Below are 21,889 nucleotides of genomic sequence, written 5' to 3' on the forward strand. Positions count from 1 at the left end.
TTGCAATGGTAAAAAGAATAGCTGCGTTAATGTCTAAGATCATTCACCAACTTTAGATTTAATTTAAACATGCTAAACTATTTTCCGAGAGTGGAAAAAAGACGAAGCTTTTTAATGTTATGAGGTCAATTGATGCAACAAAAAAATCAGGACTACGTAAACACAAAAGCGTTTAAATATTAGATGAACAGTCAATTAAGAAAAATAATTACACACACACACACACACACGTGTGTATAGTTTATATATATATATATATATATATATATATATATATATATATATATATATATATATATATATATATATATTACAAGGAAGACCAAGTACGCCTACGTTAAACATATAGGTGGTTGCGTTTAGCTCCGATTGATTCCGCGTGTGATTTCTGCAGTGGATTAAACCCATTAAATTTTTACGGACACTAGCTTCATGTATCTAAAATATCTGTCTAGTAACAAAACACACCAAAGCCAATACCAAAATAAAGAGACCACAGTTTTGTATTGTTAACAAAATACACAAAAATATAATCATATAAACGTTCATTACAATTTATCCCATACGCTCCCACACTTTGCTAAAATACAATTTCATCTAATTTGGAGATATAGAAAGAAAATATAGAAGAAGAAAACATTAAAATAAAAATGATAAATTGTCATGCATTAATGATGATAGATAGATAGATAGATAGATAGATAGATAGATAGATAGATAGATAGATAGATAGATAGATAGATAGATAGATAGATAGATAGATAGATAGATAGATAGATAAACCGCTGTCCTCGCACGAAATAAATCCCGTTAAATATTTTTAAATCAAATGGTTCAGTTCGTCCCAAATTATCGTCATTATTTTCCAGGGGGAAAATCCAGTTGTAAAAAATTAAGTCACTTGATTTTATATGCCAGTACTCTCCAAGACAGAAAGTAAAAAAACGCACAAACTAATGATGACTAAAGATAATATCAGCACGTCCCAATCCCTCGCGGTCAGCTCCGTTGTGTAGAGAAGGAAGGCCTTTTCGGTCTGACCCCATTCCGTAGTACCCACGGCCCACAGCTTTGCTTTGTATATCCTTTAAAATTCACAGACACCCACACAGGGTTATACCACCAATAACCATTCTTTAAGACGAGAGAGGAAAAAAGACGAAGCTTTATATTGTTATGAGGTCAATTTCTAATTACAGCTAGCTGCAACACATTTACTATAATCTCTAATCCTATCATCGAGATGCACCAATAAAATGTTTCCAATGTAGAAAAAAAATGCGTAATTCTAGAAAAAAATCCGCAAATCTGCGAGGGAATAATGGGGGTTTTCTTTGTTGTGATCTTGGAGGAAAAAGGCGAATTCTTGAGGGTGGCTGCTGTCAAGCGCTTTGCCGGCGAAAAGATTGATCACCCTTGCTGCCTCTCTACTCCTGCTCTAAAAATATCTACTCCCTTTTCCCATTCGTTTTAAACTTTGACGCAACCAATTTTGTTTAGTTTTTTTATCAGCTAATATTATATTGTTGCTTTCTTTGTACAGCCTACAATAGAAATTGGTCCAACTCAATATTCGCAATTACAAATCGTAAAAGCGACCTCGCGCTGAACTTTTGGTTGTTGTCAGTCAACAAAAAAAGAAATAAAATCAAACACAGACACACTACTGACAAATATTTTTTTTCCTAATGGAATTAGCCTATGTCTCTCACGCAACCCTATTAAATATATATATATATATATATATATATATATATATATATATATATATATATATATATATATATATATATATATATATATATATATATATATATATAAAACATATAAACAAAATCTCTAACCTGTATTCAACACAAACTTACGCAATTAAAGGTCCCAGAGTTCAGCAATTCTTCAGAGGCTGTGTAATAAAAATCAAACCAAAGGTAAAGCCCAAAAAGAATTGATTCGTGCCGCAATGGATGAGAATCTCATATTTACCAATCACACCAGCACTCGTTCATCCTTATTTATGGGCTTGATAAAATAAATATTACAAAAGATACATCTCTTGTCTGTTACTCTTGTCAAAACTTTTAAGATTAATGACCATTGATTGTAAACACGTAAGAAGCCATATTGTGGATGTGCTTATCAGACAGGGCCTGCGAATTACATCACCGGTAGTTCTGCATTTGGATTGTTATTGTCTAATGTAAGAGACCTCACTTTACCTCTCACAAAACGTAAACTGTCCAAGCACATGGCAGCCGGGAGATTTTATTTTTGGTTATAATCTCGTCCATGTTAGGCCTACTATAAAAACTGAATTATAATATCCTGTTTTTAACATCTATTCAGACAAATATTGCCTTCTTTTGCCACCAGGCCCCGAATTTCAATTGGCTGAGATGAGTCACGTGACCAGGAATTGGCTGCAATTTCGCCCATAGTCTTCAGTTTAGTAGACCCTGGTCCCCATACGCTAGTAATATCACCAATATACACAATTATTAAAGCCCGCAAATGCCGCCATAGCAGGAGCGCAAAATAAATCATAGCTTTTTGGATGTTATTTTTTGCGTGTGTTGGTGTCGCTGGACGCCCTTTTTGCCCAGGCGAAGCGATGAATTTTGAATTTGAGAGGGAGATTGGGTTCATCAACAGCCAGCCTTCCCTTGCAGAGTGCCTGACGTCTTTCCCCGCTGTCCTGGAGTCATTTCAAACTTCATCAATCAAGGACTCGACAGCAATTCCACCTCCTTTCGAGCACACCATCCCAAGTCTGAGTCCCTGCACAGGCAACCAGGCGCGACCGAGGAGCCAAAAGCGAACTGCCTCCAATGGCCTCCAGCTTCGGACACAAACAGCACCGCCGACGCAGCACCAGCAAGGCCCGGCTCCGCTGTCGGGTGGCGCGCCCCTGGCCCACGAGTTCCCATGGATGAAGGAGAAAAAATCCTCGAAGAAGTGCCCCAAGCCCGGAGCCACTGCAGCTGCAGCAGCAGCCTCCCCCTCTCAGGCATCCTCCGGCTACACAACCGCGGGACTGGAGTCCCCGACAGGTACGTTTATCAAATCTGTGAATGCGTTTGTTCTGCATTTCTTAATTTTGTACATTTTGCCCTGAATTTTTGTGACTCGAATAGATGTCAACACAGTACAACTCTAAAGAATGTTACAGACCGCTTTTATATAGCATAAACAGTATTACACTGTGATATCACAAGCTTCGAATTTTTACGCAATCAAAAAAAGCCCTGCAGAGATCCCTGTTCTTTGTCCTATTTTCAAGTGATGTACAGCATAACCTGATTTAGATGGGCTAGTATTTTACTTCTGATGAGCAATTTGCATTTAGGAATAAATGTATTATTTGATCTGATGTCTACATTTCAAACACCGTTAAGCATGCAAGATTGTTTAGTATACATGCACAGCCTATATTATAAAAATCTCGTTGCAATAGCTGATGTGATTAAAAGATAAAAATGCACCCCTCCCCCATTGCTTGGCATATATACAAAACTGCACACTTTGAAACACCGTATTGCCTTCCTGCAGATAGTAGATCTTGTACTTTAATAACGATTTAATCGCAATTGATGTTGGCAGAGACTCGATTTTTATTCATAACACTGTTTCGTGGCGTGGGGAGCCATTTTGAATATCAGTATATATTGTGAAAGCTGTGGAACACTACATAATATGGGGCTTGCTGAAATACCACTTGTACACCGCGCTCGTCTTTTACCCACAAGACATGCCTTACCATTGCAGTCATTGCCACATGACAAGTCCAAACCACAGGGCTCTTTTACACCGGGATTTTGCTGTCATCTGGACATTTTCTCACATATGACTTTGCCGTTTTACTGGGACTGATTTCTATTTCTGTTTATTACGTTTTTGCAGAGATTCAAGGTGGACTCGATAATGTTAGCGGTTCGCGGAGGCTGAGGACCGCGTATACCAACACGCAGCTACTTGAATTGGAGAAGGAGTTTCACTTTAACAAATACCTTTGTCGGCCCAGGCGCGTTGAAATTGCAGCACTTTTGGATCTAACCGAGCGACAAGTCAAAGTGTGGTTTCAAAATCGACGCATGAAGCACAAACGACAAACTACACACCACCGGGACGGCCAAGAAGGCGAGCCCAGCGGTTTTGACCTCCTAGAGGGAACTGACGCTTCTTCACCCTATTCGAGTCAGTCGTTGGAAGTATCTGGTTCTGGCTCGGCAGCACCCTCTGAGAGTGAGACGTGTCCGACAACTGCCGCCTACACGAACAGTTCGGACAAAAGCCAGCCCACGCCTGAAGAGGGCCAAGCGAGCCAGCCGGAGCCAGCATCTGTCCCTGACACAGCGGTTCACTCCCCCCCGTATCCAACGCCTACTGCAGATAACCCCACCACAATGGCTGAGGGCCGAGCAGCTGGGCCGGAGCATTCGTTCACAGAGCCGCAGGATGCCACCTCTCTCCCAGATTTGAATTTCTTTTCGACGGACTCCTGCCTACAGATTTCGGACGCTTTATCACCGAGTTTGCAAAGCTCCCTGGACAGTCCAGTTGATTTCTCCGAGGAAGACTTTGACTTGTTTACGAGCACCCTTTGTACTATAGATCTGCAACATTTACAGTTCTGAACAAAAATCACATCAAAACGAATTCAAGAACTATCGAACTCCATCGCAATGCAGTGTCATGAATGCTTCTCGACCGCAACATTCCTATAAGACAAAAAGAGTGAAACGTCTACCTAAAGTTTTTATGAAAAAGAAAAGCAAAAAAGGCGTAATGCAATGCCTAAACGGAAATAAATTGTCCATTATTTTGAAAATATGATGTAATCTTTTTCAATACACATCGGGATGGCCCATGTCGAAGTATCAGGTATTTTATTGCCTTTTGATTGTCGGATTTAGTTTATGTCTACTAACAGATGAATAGTTGCGGACTTTTTTTCAGTGAAACTCAATCATTGGAATCTCAGGAATTGTGTCAGACATAAGGGTAGTTGAACTGCTTTTAGGAATTCTCCCAAGACGGGCGTTGTCCCTATTGAATAATTTTAGACCTAGTTTATTTATTGAGATCCTTTAATAGTAAATTTCAAATTTATTTATTGTACGTTATTTTCATAGTTGAAATAATAAAAATAAAACAAAAACAATACATAAAATGCTGGAGCGAGTGTCACTGATTTCCTAAGCTTTAAGTAACTTTTGTTAAGAATATTAATTTGTATTAATCAAAAGATTAATTTTAAGCATTTGTTCGTTAATCTTGGTATTGATGTAATGATGTGTTTGATTTATGGTGCTGAAACTAAGTACCGTCCGCAGGTTAAATTGGTTTAAGGTTTCTTGCCCTCCAAATATGCAAAGATTATTATTATTATTATTATTATTATTATTATTATTATTATTATTAACAATAACAATAATAATGTTATTATTATTTCTACACAATCATTAATTTGTAATGAATTATATTTGTTGTTATTAAACATTTGTATGAGAAAGGAGGGAGCTGCATAGGCTGAAGGAGAACAAAAAGCCACTATAGTGAATTCTACAACTATTTACAAAACACCAGCAATAACTATATGAACATTTTAAAACGAAAAGTAACAAAGATAATAGTCATGGATTTGAGCAATTAAAACAATGTTTTTAAAAAAAGGGAAAAACCGTGCCTGATAACATTAGACGAAACAAAACAGCCACACGTGCATTATTAATTTGTAGATGGACGTTAAAAATGAACAACAAGAACATAGGAGATTAGCTGTGCAAGATGGTCAATTGGTTGACTGGGCTGTGGACTCCCATGGCTGCTCTCGCCCTGATGCAAAATGGCGCTCGAAACACAATGAAGGATATGAACAATAAAGCGGCAGCCATTATGGATAGTATGTTATGTAGCTGTGAGCGGGATCCTCCGAGCTGGGTCGTTGTCAGTAAAACAGTCTGTTTAGACAGCAGGCCAGCCAGAATTGCATCAGTTAAAATAAGGATTCTTTTATTTTGTATATATATATATATATATATATATATATATATATATATATATATATATATATATATATATATATATATATATATATTTCTTTCTTTTCTTTTTTTTAACTCGCAATGAATTTTACACCTTATGTAATATCCGGATCTATCCCAAACCCTCATGTGAGCTTGCAACAACAACAACAGCAATAGCAAAAGTAAATAATAATAACTGTTATTATAATTTATATTATAAACATTAAACTTGAATAAATAGTCACATTAGTCATTTTTGTTAAAACAAATTATTAAAATTTTATGTTTTATATTTTGTATTTTTTAATTATTATTTATTATATTAGTCTTTGACCATATAAGAGGTATATGTCTTCATCATCCAGATCAGATTCCTGTTATCTCTAGTAATTTAGCACTGATGCATTAGATACAGCAAGTAAAACAACATTTCTATTTATTTAAAATATTTGAATAGGTCTTTTTTTGCTCAGTTTACATGCGCAGTACCAGATAATGACTCTCTGAATGTGAAGAACAGGTGCTCTGCTCATATTACTAGCAATGTGCATCTGGTCACAGTAGCATTGCAGCAATGGCAGTTTAAAATTTAAGCCTTTTCTATGCAGGATAAATGCCAAATTAATACACCACGCACCTGCATTTATCCACTCAAAGACTTAATAGCTGATATCAAGAAACATGGACAACAAAATGATATACAATCTCAAACAAAATCTAGGTTTGCTATTGTAATGAAAAGAAATATAGTGACACACAATAAAACACCTAAATTGTGCTGATGACAAAAAAAAACAAAAAAACAAATGCTGGCTAGGCTGGCACCTATACCTAAATTCAATTTTATCAGGTTTGATTTCCAGTATTCTGTCATTTTTTGTCTAGGTCGTGGTTTGCAGATTTCGTAATTTCAGCATACAGGACTCGTTTGCTCCCTCGTTTTTTTTTTTTTTTTTTTTTTTAATTCACCTGGGACAGGTTAGAGAGAGACTTTATATTGACATATCTCCCTACAAGATAAATAACTTATTCCATGCCCTCAGGCCACACAAGTTTGGTAAATATTTGTTTAAAAATCCAAATGGTTGTAATTTTTCTTCCCCATTAGTCTGATAATTTGAGGTGTGGCTAGGTCAAGTTTTATCTCAGTCTTGATGCTTTTCTTGGTGGCCTGCCAGCTCTTACACATTTATCAGAATGGCTCTTTCTGTTTATATATTTTGCAGAGCACAGTACTTTGGGCCAGTCTAAAATAAGAAGAGGTGGGGTGGCATAGGGATTTTCTCACATGAGAAAATGGGCCAATGTTTACAGTGTTGCATCCTGGGTAATGCTATGCCTGAAGCAGTGCTGGGACTAGCCAAGATTAAAGTGGAAATGTCTTCTGCCCTATTTCAGTCAAACCACCATGAAGGCTCAGTTTAATCACTGAAGTGGTTAGGAAACCAAAGTACTTTGTCATTTTACAACAATAATGACAATAGTAACAGCAAAATATTATCTTAGCTTATTTTTAAAATGGCCTTATAAGACTTTACGGTTAGCAGTGTAAATACACTGTATTGGATTGTGAGCTCTGTAAACAGCTCCCTTTGTAGTAGCTCTTGTATTCATTTGTTTAGCAAACACTCTTTGTTCACAAAAGGCTGCTGCCTCATAGCTACTGGTCATATGCTTATTTGAAGTTATAAAAAATATAAAGGTTCTGCAGTGGCATCAGTGGTTAGATGAATAACCATAAACATCAATGGAAGCTTTTACTGCAAATATAGATTTTTAGATTTTCTAAAAGGTTCTTTTCAACAAAAATGTTATTTTAAGAACTCATCTACACTCTGAAACAAAAATACAAACAGACAAGGTTGAAAATTGATGTCAATGACTTGTAGATAACAAAAATTGCCAAAATCAAGCTATTTTAATCAGAATTTTAAATCGTTTACACAAATTGGTTTTGTTTGCTCACAAAATCCATATAAACAAAGCACAAACCATTCTGACATACCACACATCAAAGTGTTAATAAAAGATCACACTTTGGAAGTTTTAGCCTTTTTACAATTTGGCGATTTGTTAACTATATGAATTAATTGGAATAACTAAATTTCCAAAAACTTCAATGTCAAACAATAGACCAAGCTAGAATAGTCTGAGGTAGACATCTCTCACAGTATTCATTCCTTGCTGCTGTTTAAGCAATAAAAATAAAGTAATCCTTCATTATGTTAACATTAGCACTAAGCCAAGAAAGCTTGCTGAAAGTATGGTATACGTTTCAAAATGTTTTCAAAAGACAGCGACAGCTGGTGATGAACACATGCCATAAAGAATGGGAAGCCCTGTCTATTGGCTCAAGAACTTGCATGTCTTTCTGCACCAGCTCTTTTCTAAAATAACTACCCTGTTACATATAAAAGCACTTTGACTCTGATATGCTTTCAGGGTTTTAATCTGGAGAAACCGTCTGTCATACCTGTGTGTTGACTGAATGTTCATGAAAGCTTTGAAACTTCAATGAACAAAACTCTTGATATGACTAGTCAGGCAAAAATGACTAAATTAAAGCTACCCTGCTACTTGATGGGTTGAATGTTAAAATGTTAAATGCAGTTCATACTTTATTTTACAGTATTTCACAGTATATTCTATATCAAGTTATGTTTTTTTATTTTTATATAGTACTTCACCTCCACATAATATTACTAAATAATATATAATACTGGGTTATATAAGGTGACTATATGGGTTAAACGTAAGTTCATGGCTTGGTATTGATATTGTAAGTATTACCCAGATAAAGTAATGACTATGATAAAGTACACAGTATAAACATGCAAATCGGGACAATAAATATAGTCAAATAAAGTGCTACCAAAATGTGGGTCCTCCTCTGACAACGTCAAAAGAATGACAAAAGTCTTTGCATAGTATGATGCACAAATGATCTACTTTTACAGTATAATCTTCAAAAGTATATTGGTTTTTGAAAGCTTAAACCAGCACTTCACAGCTGTCCATATCTACTCAGAGGGTAAAGGGCCATTCACTAACACTTGTACAGTATCTAACGTAACACATTTTTACCCTTGACCCTGCCAACAAGAAAATGTGCCAACAATACCTTGGAGCAATACTCTGGTCTACTGCAGTAATAGACAAGATGACAGCTTCAAGTCACCCAAAAATATAATGTATCAGTGACATACCATTGAGCTCGGAGACCAAAACGCAGGTGTGCAGTACCTGCTATCAGTTTTTTTGCTGATATAAAGTCTTGTTGTACGTAGACTTTATTTTTCGAATTGGTAATGTTTAACTATGTACATGAATGTGCAATGGAACATGTACATTCTTGATCGGTAGATTAAAGAAATAAAAAATGAAATAAAATTAAAATAGATTTAACTGATAATAGTCCATAATTGTAACATTACTTGTGGAAGGCACAGTATTATAATTTTTTCTATTTTAGTTATTATTATAATTTAGTATTACACTTTTTAATTAGTTCGAAGATGGCTATATTCCAAAATAACAATGTTAGAATGTACTGTATGTACTTGCAGAAGGAACAAGTAAATTATTGGTCTGTACAATGGTGGTCACTATTTTAAAAAAGCATTTTTAAATCACATTTTGCCTTAAATCAATGGTTCTCAATTCCAGTCCTCGGGGCCCCCGCCCTGCACATTTTGTATGTCTCTCTTATTTGTCACACAAGAATCAGTATATGGATCTCTCTGTTGATGGGCTGATGATCTGAATCAGGTGTGTTAAGTAAGAAAGACATAAAAAAAAATGTGCAGGGCGGGGGTCCAGAGGACAGGAATTGAGAAGCACTGCCTTAACTGAACATTCCACTTTTTTGGTAAATAGTCTAATTTTACAACTCCCTGTTTTACCATTTTTGAATCCATTCAGCCAATCGCTGGGTCTGGCAGGAGCTTTTTAGCTTAACATAAATAATCTAATCAGATTAGACATTTAGCATATCTTCAAAAAATTCATACAAGACTGTGGATCATTTTTCTGTTTAAAATTTGACACTTCTGTAGTTACCTAGTATAGCAACTTTTAATTTCCTTTGGTTATTGGTAGGAGTGGTGCAGAGGCACAGTGGCTAGCACTGTCGCCTCACAGCAAGAAGGTGAGCCCCAGCTGGGTCAGTTGGCGTTTCTGTGTGGAGTTTGCATGTTCTCCCTGTGTTTGCCTGGGTTTCCTCCGGGTGCTCTGATTTCCCCCACAGTCCAAAGACATGTGGCACAGGTGAATTGGGTAGGCTAAATTGTCTGTAGCGTATGAATGTGTATGGATGTTTCCCAGAGATGGGTTGCAGCTGAAAGGGCATTCGCTCTATAAAACATATGCTGTATAAGTTGGCGATTCATTCCGCTGCAGCGACCCCTAATGAATAAAGGAACTAAGCCGAATGAAAATAAATGAATGAATGAATAAAAATGGTCAAACTGAATTTGACTTGTATTTCCAAAAAAGTGGAGTGTTCATTTAATTACATTTTAAAGAAGAGTTTTGGCTATGTAATAATAACAATAATAATAAAAATAATAATCATAATTTTACTTTTAATTTTTTACAAATAACTAATGAAGTCTGTATAGTGATAACCCCATATAAAGTGAACTATAGGAACATGTTTGCAATTCTGATGTCATGTCAACTTCAAATACAAAAAATTGCAAAAATATTTCCTGTATATAAAAAAAACATCTAACTACAACAGTTTTTTTCAGCATTTTGTTTACAAATAGTTTAAAAGCACATCCCTTATTTGAAACTTATTTTTCTATATTTTATTTTTATATTTCTTTTTAGTGCTGAAGAGTTAATTGCAATAAAGCAAACAAAAAAAGCTATTTTTATGCACATCTTGTCAGGGAATTACAGTTCTGTGATCAGTAGTATATCCTCCAAAGGACAAATGGCACTCTTGTTTTTGCATTTATGTCCAACTGAAGTTTGGAGTGAGTTTGATGTAAAAATGTGTCATTATGCAGAATAATTATCTTCAAATGTAATTATTATGCATTTAAATTGTCTGCAATTATAAATGTGATATTACATAGCCTGTCAGTGGACTACATCTGAGTAGTAAATGCCGCTCCATCTGAAAACACATGTAGAACGCATGAGATTTACTTTAGATTTTAGCCAGCTTTACTGTCCTAAAGTTATACAATTATTTAACAAACATTTAGAGTTACGACATACTCCACAGGGGAACGTTGATTGAAGACTTCAAGTTGACTTAAGATACTTCCAATAAATTTTCAAAAATAATAAAACTAACAACTAATATTCCATGCACACCATTGAATATGGATTCTTTGGCAAAATAAGAAGGTGAAAATAATAACATTTATTTAAAACTGAACTCTGTACCGTTTACAGGGCTTCTGCAGGTTTCACCAAGTCAAATGTAAGACTTTTAAGGCCATGAAGAATTTAAATTTCAGAATTATATAGGTTTAAACACTAAAGATTTTTTAATCACCCAAGCAGAAAAAAAATTACTCACCCCATCAAAAAACAAATTCTAATTAGTCATTTCTTAGCCACGTATTTTAGATAATCAAAACAAGCAGAACTAGTTGTATATGTAACCCCACTGATCCTACAGCACCCAACCTGTTCAGAGCTGGGATCGAACAGGAGACTTTCAGCATGGGAATCAGTTGCAGTTTTTAAATATTTCTCAAATGATGTTTAACAGAGCAAGGAAATTTTCACAGTATGTCTGATAATGTTTTTTTCTTCTAGAGAAAGTCTTATTTGTTTTATTTTGGCTAGAACAAAATCAGTTTTTAATTTTTTAAAAACCATTTTAAGGTCAAAATTATTAGTCCCTTTAAGCGAATTTTTTTTCGATAGTCAACAAAAAAAACCATCATTATACAATACCTTGCCTAATTACCCTAACCTGCATATTAACCGTAGTAACTTACCTAAGCCTTTAAATGTGATTTTAAGCTGTATTGAAGTGTCTTGAAAAATATCTAGTAAAATATTATTTACTGTCATCATGGCAAAGATAAAATAAATCAGTTATTAGAAATTAGTTAATAAAACTATTATGTTTATAAATGTGTTGAAAAAAAATCTTCTCGTCATTACACAGAAAGTAGGGAAAAAAATAAATGGGGGCGCAAATAATTCAGAGGAGTTAATAATTCTGACTTCAACTGTACATAATTCTTTTTCAACATAACTTAAAAAACTATGTATGCACAACAGATTGTTATAATATTAGTTATGAATATACTTTTGCTAAAAGTTTTATTGAGACGTATTGTTGGTGATTGGATGTGTGTTGGATCGATTGGGTAGCTTTTCATAAACAAAAGAACATTAAGACTTGTTTAAAATGATTTAAGACCCATTTCAGTAAATTTAAGACTTCAAGGCCTAAAAATAGCTTCATTACCAAATCAGCTCATCAAAATGATTTCAGAAGAATTTAACTGACACAGACTGAAAACAACAAATTAAATTAAAATATATACTAGATTTAACCAAATAGTCTACGACTGTCTATGAATCTTGCCTATAGTGAATAACAGGTTTGTTAATTGTTTGGCAATAAAAATTATGAAGGGCAAAGTTAGCAATTACAACATTTATTGAGCTTAATCTGGCTGTAAAAGAAGCTTATGTCATTTTTCTCACATGAAAAAACCTGGAGTAGACAGTGGTCTAGTCAAGTTCAGATAATGGGAATGCTCTTATGATCAATACATGATCTCTATCAAAATCAATCGACTTTTGAAATAAACTTTGACAATGCATGAAGTTGTCAGAATACTGCCATATCAAATGCACAATACAATCAAAGCTTAAGATGATCTTTAGTATTATAGATGACAACCACTCAGTAAAGTCTGCACCAGAATTAGGGTTCACGACAGTTGGTTGTCAATTCATGTCATCTTCTTTAATAACTTGACCCTAATGAATTTTGCCAGAACATAGTAAACAAATGCCAGAACAAATGGGATCATTTATACATTATTATTATTATTATTATTTTAAAACATGTTACGAGCATGAGCAAATCTACGAATGGTTTGTGCATTTTCAAAATACCTTTCAAATGCATTTTTAAAAATGAATGTCAGCTTTTCTGTGGGATCGAAAAGTGCACTGCATTAATGCAATTGTCAGACTCTTGTAAAAAGTGAGAGATGGAATATCCACTCGGAAAGTGCTATCATATTCCATGGCTCTCTGCTCAGACAGCCAACCAATATGGTAAAGAGGTAATGAACAACATATAGAATGTCATGTGACCTCCTGAAAGCTTGGAATAGAAGTAGAGTGATTTAGTGAGTACACAGTATACTCACTTATCATATTTAGCTGCCTACGACATGTAAAATTCATAATTTGTTTCGCCTCAGTGAGCCACTGCAAGTACCCCAATCACACAAAGTAAATAATAGTCTACAAGGCTTTGTATTGACATTACACAAAGATGAGGGTTTGGAATCTGTAGAAGTGCAATGGTAAGCACATATCAATCATGCTGAACGAGCGATAAGGGATTTGGATTTTTTTTTTTAAATAAAAAAATTCAATTTATCATAAAAGCAACAGCTGCTCAGGCAGCCTCAGGCCACATCATGAAGCTGTACATTGTGTGTATTTATAAACTGGACAATTGTTTTTATCTCTGCATGGATACCAAACACACTCACAATCGAGCCACTTTTATTGGTTGTAAATTATTTAATTTCTATTATTAATCATGCAAAGTGTCAACTATAAATGGATACCATGCATGCCAGTTCATTTTATAACAGTAGCCGTCCTGACAATGTAGATTGAGAGGTAAATATTTTTCTACTCAATAACTTAAGTCGTCCAACTTAAGCTTTAGTTACCGTGAACAATCCAAACCCCTGGCCAACACAGTCTATCTACCTACACGACCCTTACACAACAACTGGCAAAAAAAAAAAAGCTTTTGATGAAAAATCTTAAACAAAACATCCAATTTGTGTAAATCAAAATATCACACACAGCTTTTTTGGGACAGTGCATACCTATCCATTAAATTTCAGAATGTTACTAAAACCATCAAAACATTTCTTACCATAGGATTGGCTGAAAAAAAATGCAACAAGTAGGAAGTTACATTTAAATAAATAAATAAATAAATAAATAAATAAAGTTTATTCATATTTATTATCTGCATTCTTAATATTTATTTAAGTTAGAAATGTAAAAATTGTTCATACTGATAAAGAGTACAGAGGTCTTTCTAAAGTAACAATGCATGTTAAAATGTAACTCTGAATGTCTGTGACCCCATGAAATGGCATGAAACTTTAAACCAGTGACTTTATGAAAATGTGTGTGTACATATCTAGCAAAAGTACTTAAGTTTTAGTCACACATGGGCAACCTCCACTTTGCTACTCAACCACCTGGAATGACAACACCTGCCCAGAAAGTTTACATCTGATTTGCATATAGTTGACTAAGAAAGAGTGCCCTCTGAGAGATTTGACAGCGAGAGGTTAATTTTACATAGGTGCATGAAGACAAAATACTGAACACTGTGTATAATGATAGGTACAGGTAAAAATAGACAAATAATGTGGATGCTGTATTGCAGCACAGAAAAAAACAACAACAACTTTGTAATACTCTTTAAGACTTTTCCAGTTAAAAACCATTAAGACATGATCATTTAGCTTCCTAAGAAGCACCACTGCATAAGATCCTGAACCTATTATTCAAAGAATAATTATTACAAATGTGTTTCGTCAGATTACACTGGCAGTTTCCCACTATTTTTAAGTACAAGACATTTTGAAAATTATTATAAATCAGTAAAAATTTGCAGTAAAATTTATTTCAGTGGTCCTATTTAGATATTCTGTTGAAAACCTTTACAACTACTGTAACTAGCACTTAGAGTTTTAGTTTTTACACACATTAATTTAAAAAAAGCCTATTAAAATATTTGCAAAAATACTGACCATCTAAATCAAACGTATAGCCAATAAATCTCTTTATGTTATGTGTTTTACTTAAAAACACAAATGTAACCATTAGAAACATAATTTAAATTGGCTTTAATTTACAACAGAATGGTTCTGGATTGATACTAAGGTTGTGAATAGTTAGTGATGGATGGATGTAGATGGATGGATGTAGATGGATGGATGGATGGATAAGGATAGATAGATAGATAGATAGATAGATAGATAGATAGATAGATAGATAGATAGATAGATAGATAGATAGATAGATAGATAGATAGATAGATAGATAGATAGATAGATAGATAGATAGATAGATATTCAGTTGAACGACACATAGTGACAATATTTTCACCATCAACTTACCTCATGACCTTGGATGGCCTGGATGTCTGGGCTTGACAAATACCAACTTGTATTTACACATAGTTCTATTTCGCTTTCTAGATTGGTTTGTGAAGTGCAGCATCTCAATCATGTCAGCAGATATTTTGCATAGTTTGTCCAAGAGAACATTAAGATGAATAATTGCACCTGCATCTGTTCAATTTTTGATTTATTGAAAGCTATGGTTTTGTGTTTGCACTAACAAATTAAGTGTGCATGCATATTTGTGGTGAATATCTAAAAATAAAATGCAAAAAAAAAAACTTAGGCATTTACAATATTCGTGAATGCTGAAAAAGATGCTTGAGTACTAGCAATTCCATTAAATGCAAGAAACCAAACAGATGCCATTGTAACTACTGCACCATCTCACATTTGATTGTTTGCACCAACTGATTAAGACAAATTGTCTAGATCACTTTGGAAGTGAAATTCTTACAATCTGCATGTTCTGAGTTTGTTTATTGTACATTGACTTGGGTAATTTAGGAGACAAAGCAGATGGCTCATTTAACCTCAGAGCAGCATATGAAAATGAGGGCATGACTGACTTTGGCTAGGTGTCACATCAAAAAGGATGGATGCATGGGGAAAATCACTTAATTTGTATAGTGATTTTCTTAATATCCCAAAAACTTTACATGTGCAAAGGAAGCACCTAAATCTCCGCCTACATGAATAAATTATTCTGTTGATCAGCCAGTGTGTATCAGTGGGCTTACCGCACATCAGCTACTCAAGTGACGACAAAGAGGAAGGGTGGTGGGTCAAGGAAATAAGCCAGCTTCCAGAACTGAGATTAAGAGGCCTGGCTTGAGGAGCTGAAAGAGAAAAGTAATCACAAGACGTCATTTGTGGTATTAAGGTTAGTTTAGTGTGCATGGTCTCAATGCTGAGCACATAATGTTAAATAAGGAAAGAAAACTACATTTGAATGTTTTCAAGGGCCATTCATTATGCAAGTTAATGACCTGGGCATGCAAAGAATCTAAGGTAGTTATGATGAGAGGCTCATTACTCTCAGTTGCATTTTAGGTTTGCTTAGCAAAATGGAAAAGAAACCGCCAACCTTTATAAACTCAAGATTTAAACTGAGTTTGAAGTTTATATTCACTGTAAAACCCAACAGTCAACTTTATCAAATGAAATGAGTGTAGTTAACTCAAAATTTACTGAATATTAAATCTGCTCATTTGAAAAGAGTTTTGAACTCAGTGTTGAAGGTAATCAGTTAATTAAATACCAATTATTCAACTTAAATGGAGCAAGCTCACAGTACTCATATAGATTAGTTTAACTCAAATGATTTGTAGCAATTAGTTTCCTCAAACGGTTTGAGTTGCCTTAAGTTTTTGGGTTTTACAGTATTCAGTTGTTTTGAGTTCTCTTCATTGATTAGCTTTTACTGTTCTCAAACTGCTTCATTTACTTAAATGGATTAAGTTCCCAGTACTCATTAGGATTATTATTATTTTTTTTACTCTAAGGGTTTCATGCAATTGGTTCCCTCAATTTTTATTTTTTTTTTTTGGGGGGGGGGGGGGGGGGTGTACCTTAGAGTGTACCTTAACCATATGAATTAAATAGCACAGCAATGCTCTTAAATATCACTCAAACCGTTAGATGATCGAATTTAGAGCCACTACACACTTTTGCTCAGTGTCATTTGTCCTTCACTTGTGTTGTGAAGTGATTTCAGGAACAATCTTCATAGTCCAAACTTCAGACGCATTGAACTCGTGGCATGTAAAGACGCCATTTCCATCAAGCTAAGCCATATTCGACAGTTTAAAAAAAATAAACTACTGATAATAAACATAAGACTGAGTTTCAGTATTTTTATTGTATTTTTGTCAAGAGACGTTTGATTTTTTTATTTTATTTTTTTGTCCTGTAATGTCGCATGTTATTCGATGCATTGAATAACAATTATTGTGAAGCAATGTCATGTCAAACACGACATTGGCCTCATGGCTATCTATCAGACATCTAATAAAAAATTTGCAAAGTAAAAACACGAATTATTTAATCTCCAGCTTCTCGCATTTTTTTCTGTTTCGATACTCGTAGCTGTTGTGGCATAAATCGAACCGCGAGGGTGCACAGCAACATTTTATTCTTTACATCACAAGTAAAACTCTCATGATGACATTATTCCAAAAGTGTTTACTATCGACGTTTTAATATATTAAATGACAGATTTTACAACGTGTGATTTAAAATAAATAAAATGTTTGCCAATTCATTAGTTATTAATTAGCTATTTTATTTATATCGCCTACATTTTAAATGGTTTAGTTCCCGTCTCATATATATTTCTGAAATAATTTTGTTTTTCGTCACAATTCATGTCTCGTTTTCAGGAAAGGTTCGTTATGGTTGCATATCAACTCACAGACATACTCGTCTGGGTGACATACATTTGTCAACTTTAATTTCTAAAATTAGTATAGGCGAAATTTGTTTACGTCTGTCAAAGAGACATAGAAACTTACATGATGTTAATCACCCGATTGTTATAAATGAACAAAATGCACCCAAGTAAAAAAAAAATGTATTGCAATAACGAGACTAGTGTACAAAACATAGCAGCAAACCAATGTATATATACGCTTCCAAAAAAATAAAACAAACATAAACTCAAGGGTGTAAGAAACACCTACAACAACACTGATAAAAGTACTAAAATTAATTTGGAATCTTTTGCTTGCCAATTCAACAATCAGTTGGCACGTGAGTCGGCAGATAACAAATCACTGTGGGCGTTATATTGTTGCCCTTTCTTGTACCTCCATGTACTAATGAACAAATATATTCTAAGTTCTACAGCCCCCCTATATTGAGCGTGGGATTTATATGAAGAGGACGTCTTGCTCAGCATTGTCATCTTAATTAATTATTAGCTTCTCTCTTTCTCTGCTGTCCACCGACGCTTGTCAAGCCAGCTATGATGAAGACAAACTCGTTAGTCTGAAGTATATATAACTGTACCTTACTAGTAGTACTACCTTACTAGCTCTTCATTGAGCACGAGAAAAAAAAATCGGTATAATTCCAGGCAGAAAAAAAGCAAAACAGGTTTCCATAGGCAGCGATAGAGAAATGAACTTTGTTGGTGTTTCTTTCTTGCTCGTTTGGACTCAACAGAAGGCTCGCTGTCGAGATAATTTAGTTTTGTTAACAGATCAGTTCAGTGATTCAATTAGACGGGTCCGAAGCCAACCAGGACCGTTCTCTGAACCACGGCGTCACTTCCAATTCGAGTGTTAAACAGATTTCCTTCCTAAACACACATAATGAACTCTACGTTCGGCCGGTCTTATAGGTAAACGCGAACATTACTCCTATTAAAGAGGACAATCTAGCTCACACAGGCCTATGCTCCAGTCCATTACGGTAGGAAGATAGCACATTCGTAATTAAACTGGTGCGATTAAAATTAGAAACTAATGGCAGGTTAAAAGATGCAAGGGGATGAAGAAAAATCTCAATGCAAAAGTCTGAAGCGCTCTTTCTTTATTTCTTTTTCTCTCATTCGGAGAGCCTTTCACGCAGGGTTTGACATATTCTAGCTGTTATCAGATTGATGGGCTGGTTTGATTGAAGTGGCTTTGTCATGCAAATGTCAAGCGCGTGATGGATGGTCGCCGTGCGCTGACAAACTTCTGGAGGTCCCCTCACCATTGGCGCCGTGACGTCTCACGTGACCAGCAGCTGAGGTAAAGATGTGTTATAGGGAAGCACGAGCAAATACTCCAGAGGTAAGCATTTCCCCCCTTCCGCATGACATACTATTGCGAGCTTACAGGACAGGAGGCTTTCTCGATTTCTCAGGTTGTCCCTCCGCCATTAATTGCGTATGGACAGTTCCAGAATGAACTCTTTCTTGGAGTACACAATTTGTAACCGTGGGACGAACGCCTACTCGCCCAAGGCTGGATACCACCACTTGGACCAGGCGTTCCCGGGCCCTTTCCACACTGGACACGCTAGTGACAGCTATAACGCTGATGGACGACTTTACGTAGGGGGGAGCAATCAGCCACCAACAGCAGCAGCACAACATCAGCACCAGAACGGCATCTACGCGCATCACCAGCACCAAAATCAAACTGGCATGGGCCTTACCTATGGTGGAACTGGGACAACAAGTTATGGGACACAGGCCTGCGCCAACTCGGACTATGCTCAACACCAGTATTTTATCAACCCTGAGCAGGATGGGATGTATTATCACTCATCAGGTTTTTCAACATCAAATGCCAGTCCACACTATGGCTCTATGGCCGGTGCGTACTGCGGGGCACAGGGAGCCGTTCCAGCCGCACCTTATCAGCATCATGGATGCGAAGGCCAGGATCACCAGCGAGCATATTCACAAGGCACCTACGCTGACTTATCGGCCTCTCAAGGAACGGAGAAGGACACGGATCAGCCGCCACCTGGGAAGACATTCGATTGGATGAAAGTCAAAAGGAATCCCCCCAAAACAGGTGGATTGATTTGCCTGTAGTGACAAAATAGCTATGCCATGTACACAAAAAATTACAGAAATTATGCCATATACATATCTAGATCAGATTTACATCACCAAACAACAACACATTACACAAAAATCAGAAACATTTCACCTCTAAAGACAGATAAGTAAAAAAGGGGCCTTCGCAAGTTCACTCTAGTTTCAACCCGTCTCCCCATGCGCTAATGCATTGAACAGACATGCTTTCGTTCGCCCTAGGAAATGCACCAGCTCTGTTATCTTTAGCTTGTCGCCGGTTCTTGCCGTGCAACATTCGTTTTTGTTGGCCTCCATTGTGTTCTTAAGCTTTCGTCTCCTGTCCCAATAGTGACTCGGAACGATTTAGTGCACCAACTTTTACGCATGGGGTTCACCATTTTGACATACTGTACAAATTGAGTGGTCATAAAGCCATCTTTGGGGAGTATTGAATAGCATGTGTTCAACATAACCCGTTATGTTCTTTCAAAATTGATAACATACAAACAGGGGAATTACGCTAAGGTTAACAAAAGTTCGCAATATTGAATTACTTGTTGAATGTTCTTTAATGCTACTGAAAGTGTCACATGTAATTATTGTTAAAACAATTATTAACAACACATTTAATTGTGTTTGGTGTGTTAACCCAATAAAGTATTATTTAACTGTTTTATGTTTAACATTGTCAAACAGCCATGTAACTGTTCCTTCTCTTTTTTTTTTCTCGCAGGTAAAGTGGCTGAGTACGGACTAGGGCCGCAAAACACTATTCGGACAAATTTCACAACCAAACAACTGACAGAGCTCGAAAAAGAATTTCACTTCAGCAAGTATCTGACGCGAGCGCGGCGTGTGGAGATTGCTGCCACACTTGAGCTCAACGAGACGCAGGTTAAGATTTGGTTTCAAAACCGCCGAATGAAACAGAAGAAGCGAGAGAAGGAGGGACTCGCGCCTGCTTCCTCCACTTCGTCTAAAGACCTCGAGGATCAATCTGATCACTCAACTTCAACATCTCCAGAAGCCTCTCCAAGTCCGGATTCCTAACCGAGCACAATAACTTTGGGTGCACTGATCAAATGTGAAATATATAGCAAAGTCTATTAATTTAACCATTCCACTGTGGCCCAAAAGACTTGTTCTGTTGGGACAATTAATTGCAGGGAAAAACAACGACAGGCGAAAAAATGTGAAGAGCAAAAAGACTTTCTTTAACAATACAATGTAAAATTCCCAACACTTGCCTAAATTGTTTGTGTGTTATACAGGGTATTTCTGCTGTGATTACAAATATAATGCACTTTCAGAATGTTTACGAGTCTCTGAGGGAACATAAATGTCTTTACAGGGTTTTGTGTTGTCAAAATATTCATTGATGTTTTGTTGCGTTTTTTATGTATAGTTTTGATTTATGTAAACATTTCATAGCCTTTATTTGAATTTTGTGGATTGTTAGCTAAAACTTTTGGACTCCTTGCACTATGAGTTTACAGGGTAGGCCTTTATTGAGCGCTAGCACAATTTCTTAAATACGTGAACGATTCCTTCAGTGTACACGGTGGCGTTTAAATATTCGTACATTTATAACGAGAAAGGAAAGAAATCAGGCGAGGTTCAGAACAAAATTCTAGAATTTGTGAAATGCGCATATAGGGAATGTTCAATTCTCCTGGGGAAAAGACAATGCAGGCTGTTTAAAATACAATTTTCTTTGTTAAAACGTTTACAGAATTTGATATTTTAGCCTAGTACTTTATATGCGCAGACGAGCTGAGTTTTATTAGTTATTGTCTGTATGAGTCCGTGATCGAAATGCCTCAATCAGATGTTTGTCATTTCTTTATCTACCTCAAATAAAACGTTATTTTACTCAAACAGTGTTTGCCAACAGACTACAAATTTGTGTGTGTAAGTAAAATATATAAAATTGTTAAAGCATCGAGTAAATGTTGACATGGCTTTCATAGCTCTTC

General features: G+C 35.8%; 2 protein-coding genes and 2 long non-coding RNA genes across 19 annotated transcripts in view; 3 read left to right on the plus strand and 1 right to left on the minus strand.

The window, feature by feature from the left end:
* Window positions 1–21,889, plus strand: part of LOC147845618 (uncharacterized) — a 349,241-nt gene that overhangs the window by 190,944 nt on the left and 136,408 nt on the right. The gene's annotated exons all lie outside the window — the stretch shown is intronic.
* The window catches only part of LOC147845619 (uncharacterized), a 388,114-nt gene that overhangs the window by 86,565 nt on the left and 279,660 nt on the right, over window positions 1–21,889 (minus strand). For all 16 annotated transcript variants that reach the window (XR_015480733.1, XR_015480736.1, XR_015480738.1 and 13 more), the window contains one exon: window positions 16,138–16,236. This is a non-coding gene — a long non-coding RNA (uncharacterized LOC147845619). The remainder of the gene's footprint in view (window positions 1–16,137; window positions 16,237–21,889) is intronic.
* On the plus strand, window positions 2,486–5,167 carry hoxb2a (homeobox B2a). The gene is made up of 2 exons (NM_131116.2): window positions 2,486–3,047; window positions 3,898–5,167. Exons 1-2 carry the CDS (start codon window positions 2,609–2,611, stop codon window positions 4,629–4,631), a joined length of 1,173 nt encoding a protein of 390 aa, NP_571191.1. The 5' UTR covers window positions 2,486–2,608; the 3' UTR covers window positions 4,632–5,167.
* hoxb1a (homeobox B1a) lies at window positions 19,243–21,049 on the plus strand. The gene is made up of 2 exons (NM_131115.2): window positions 19,243–19,908; window positions 20,647–21,049. Exons 1-2 carry the CDS (start codon window positions 19,275–19,277, stop codon window positions 20,961–20,963), a joined length of 951 nt encoding a protein of 316 aa, NP_571190.2. The 5' UTR covers window positions 19,243–19,274; the 3' UTR covers window positions 20,964–21,049.

The sequence above is a fragment of the Danio rerio genome, chromosome 3, assembly GCF_052040795.2.
Source record: "Danio rerio strain M-AB ecotype USA chromosome 3, GRCz13ab, whole genome shotgun sequence".
In the NCBI taxonomy this organism is placed as follows: Eukaryota; Metazoa; Chordata; class Actinopteri; order Cypriniformes; family Danionidae; genus Danio; species Danio rerio.

Excerpts from the sequence above, each read along its gene's own strand:
- hoxb2a (NM_131116.2), top strand. The coding sequence starts at position 2,609 with ATGAATTTTGAATTTGAGAGGGAGATTGGGTTCATCAACAGCCAGCCT. Across the intron at positions 3,048-3,897 it reads GGGACTGGAGTCCCCGACAG|AGATTCAAGGTGGACTCGAT; the intron begins GTACGTTTATCA and ends ACGTTTTTGCAG.
- hoxb1a (NM_131115.2), top strand. The coding sequence starts at position 19,275 with ATGGACAGTTCCAGAATGAACTCTTTCTTGGAGTACACAATTTGTAAC. Across the intron at positions 19,909-20,646 it reads AAGGAATCCCCCCAAAACAG|GTAAAGTGGCTGAGTACGGA; the intron begins GTGGATTGATTT and ends TTTTTCTCGCAG.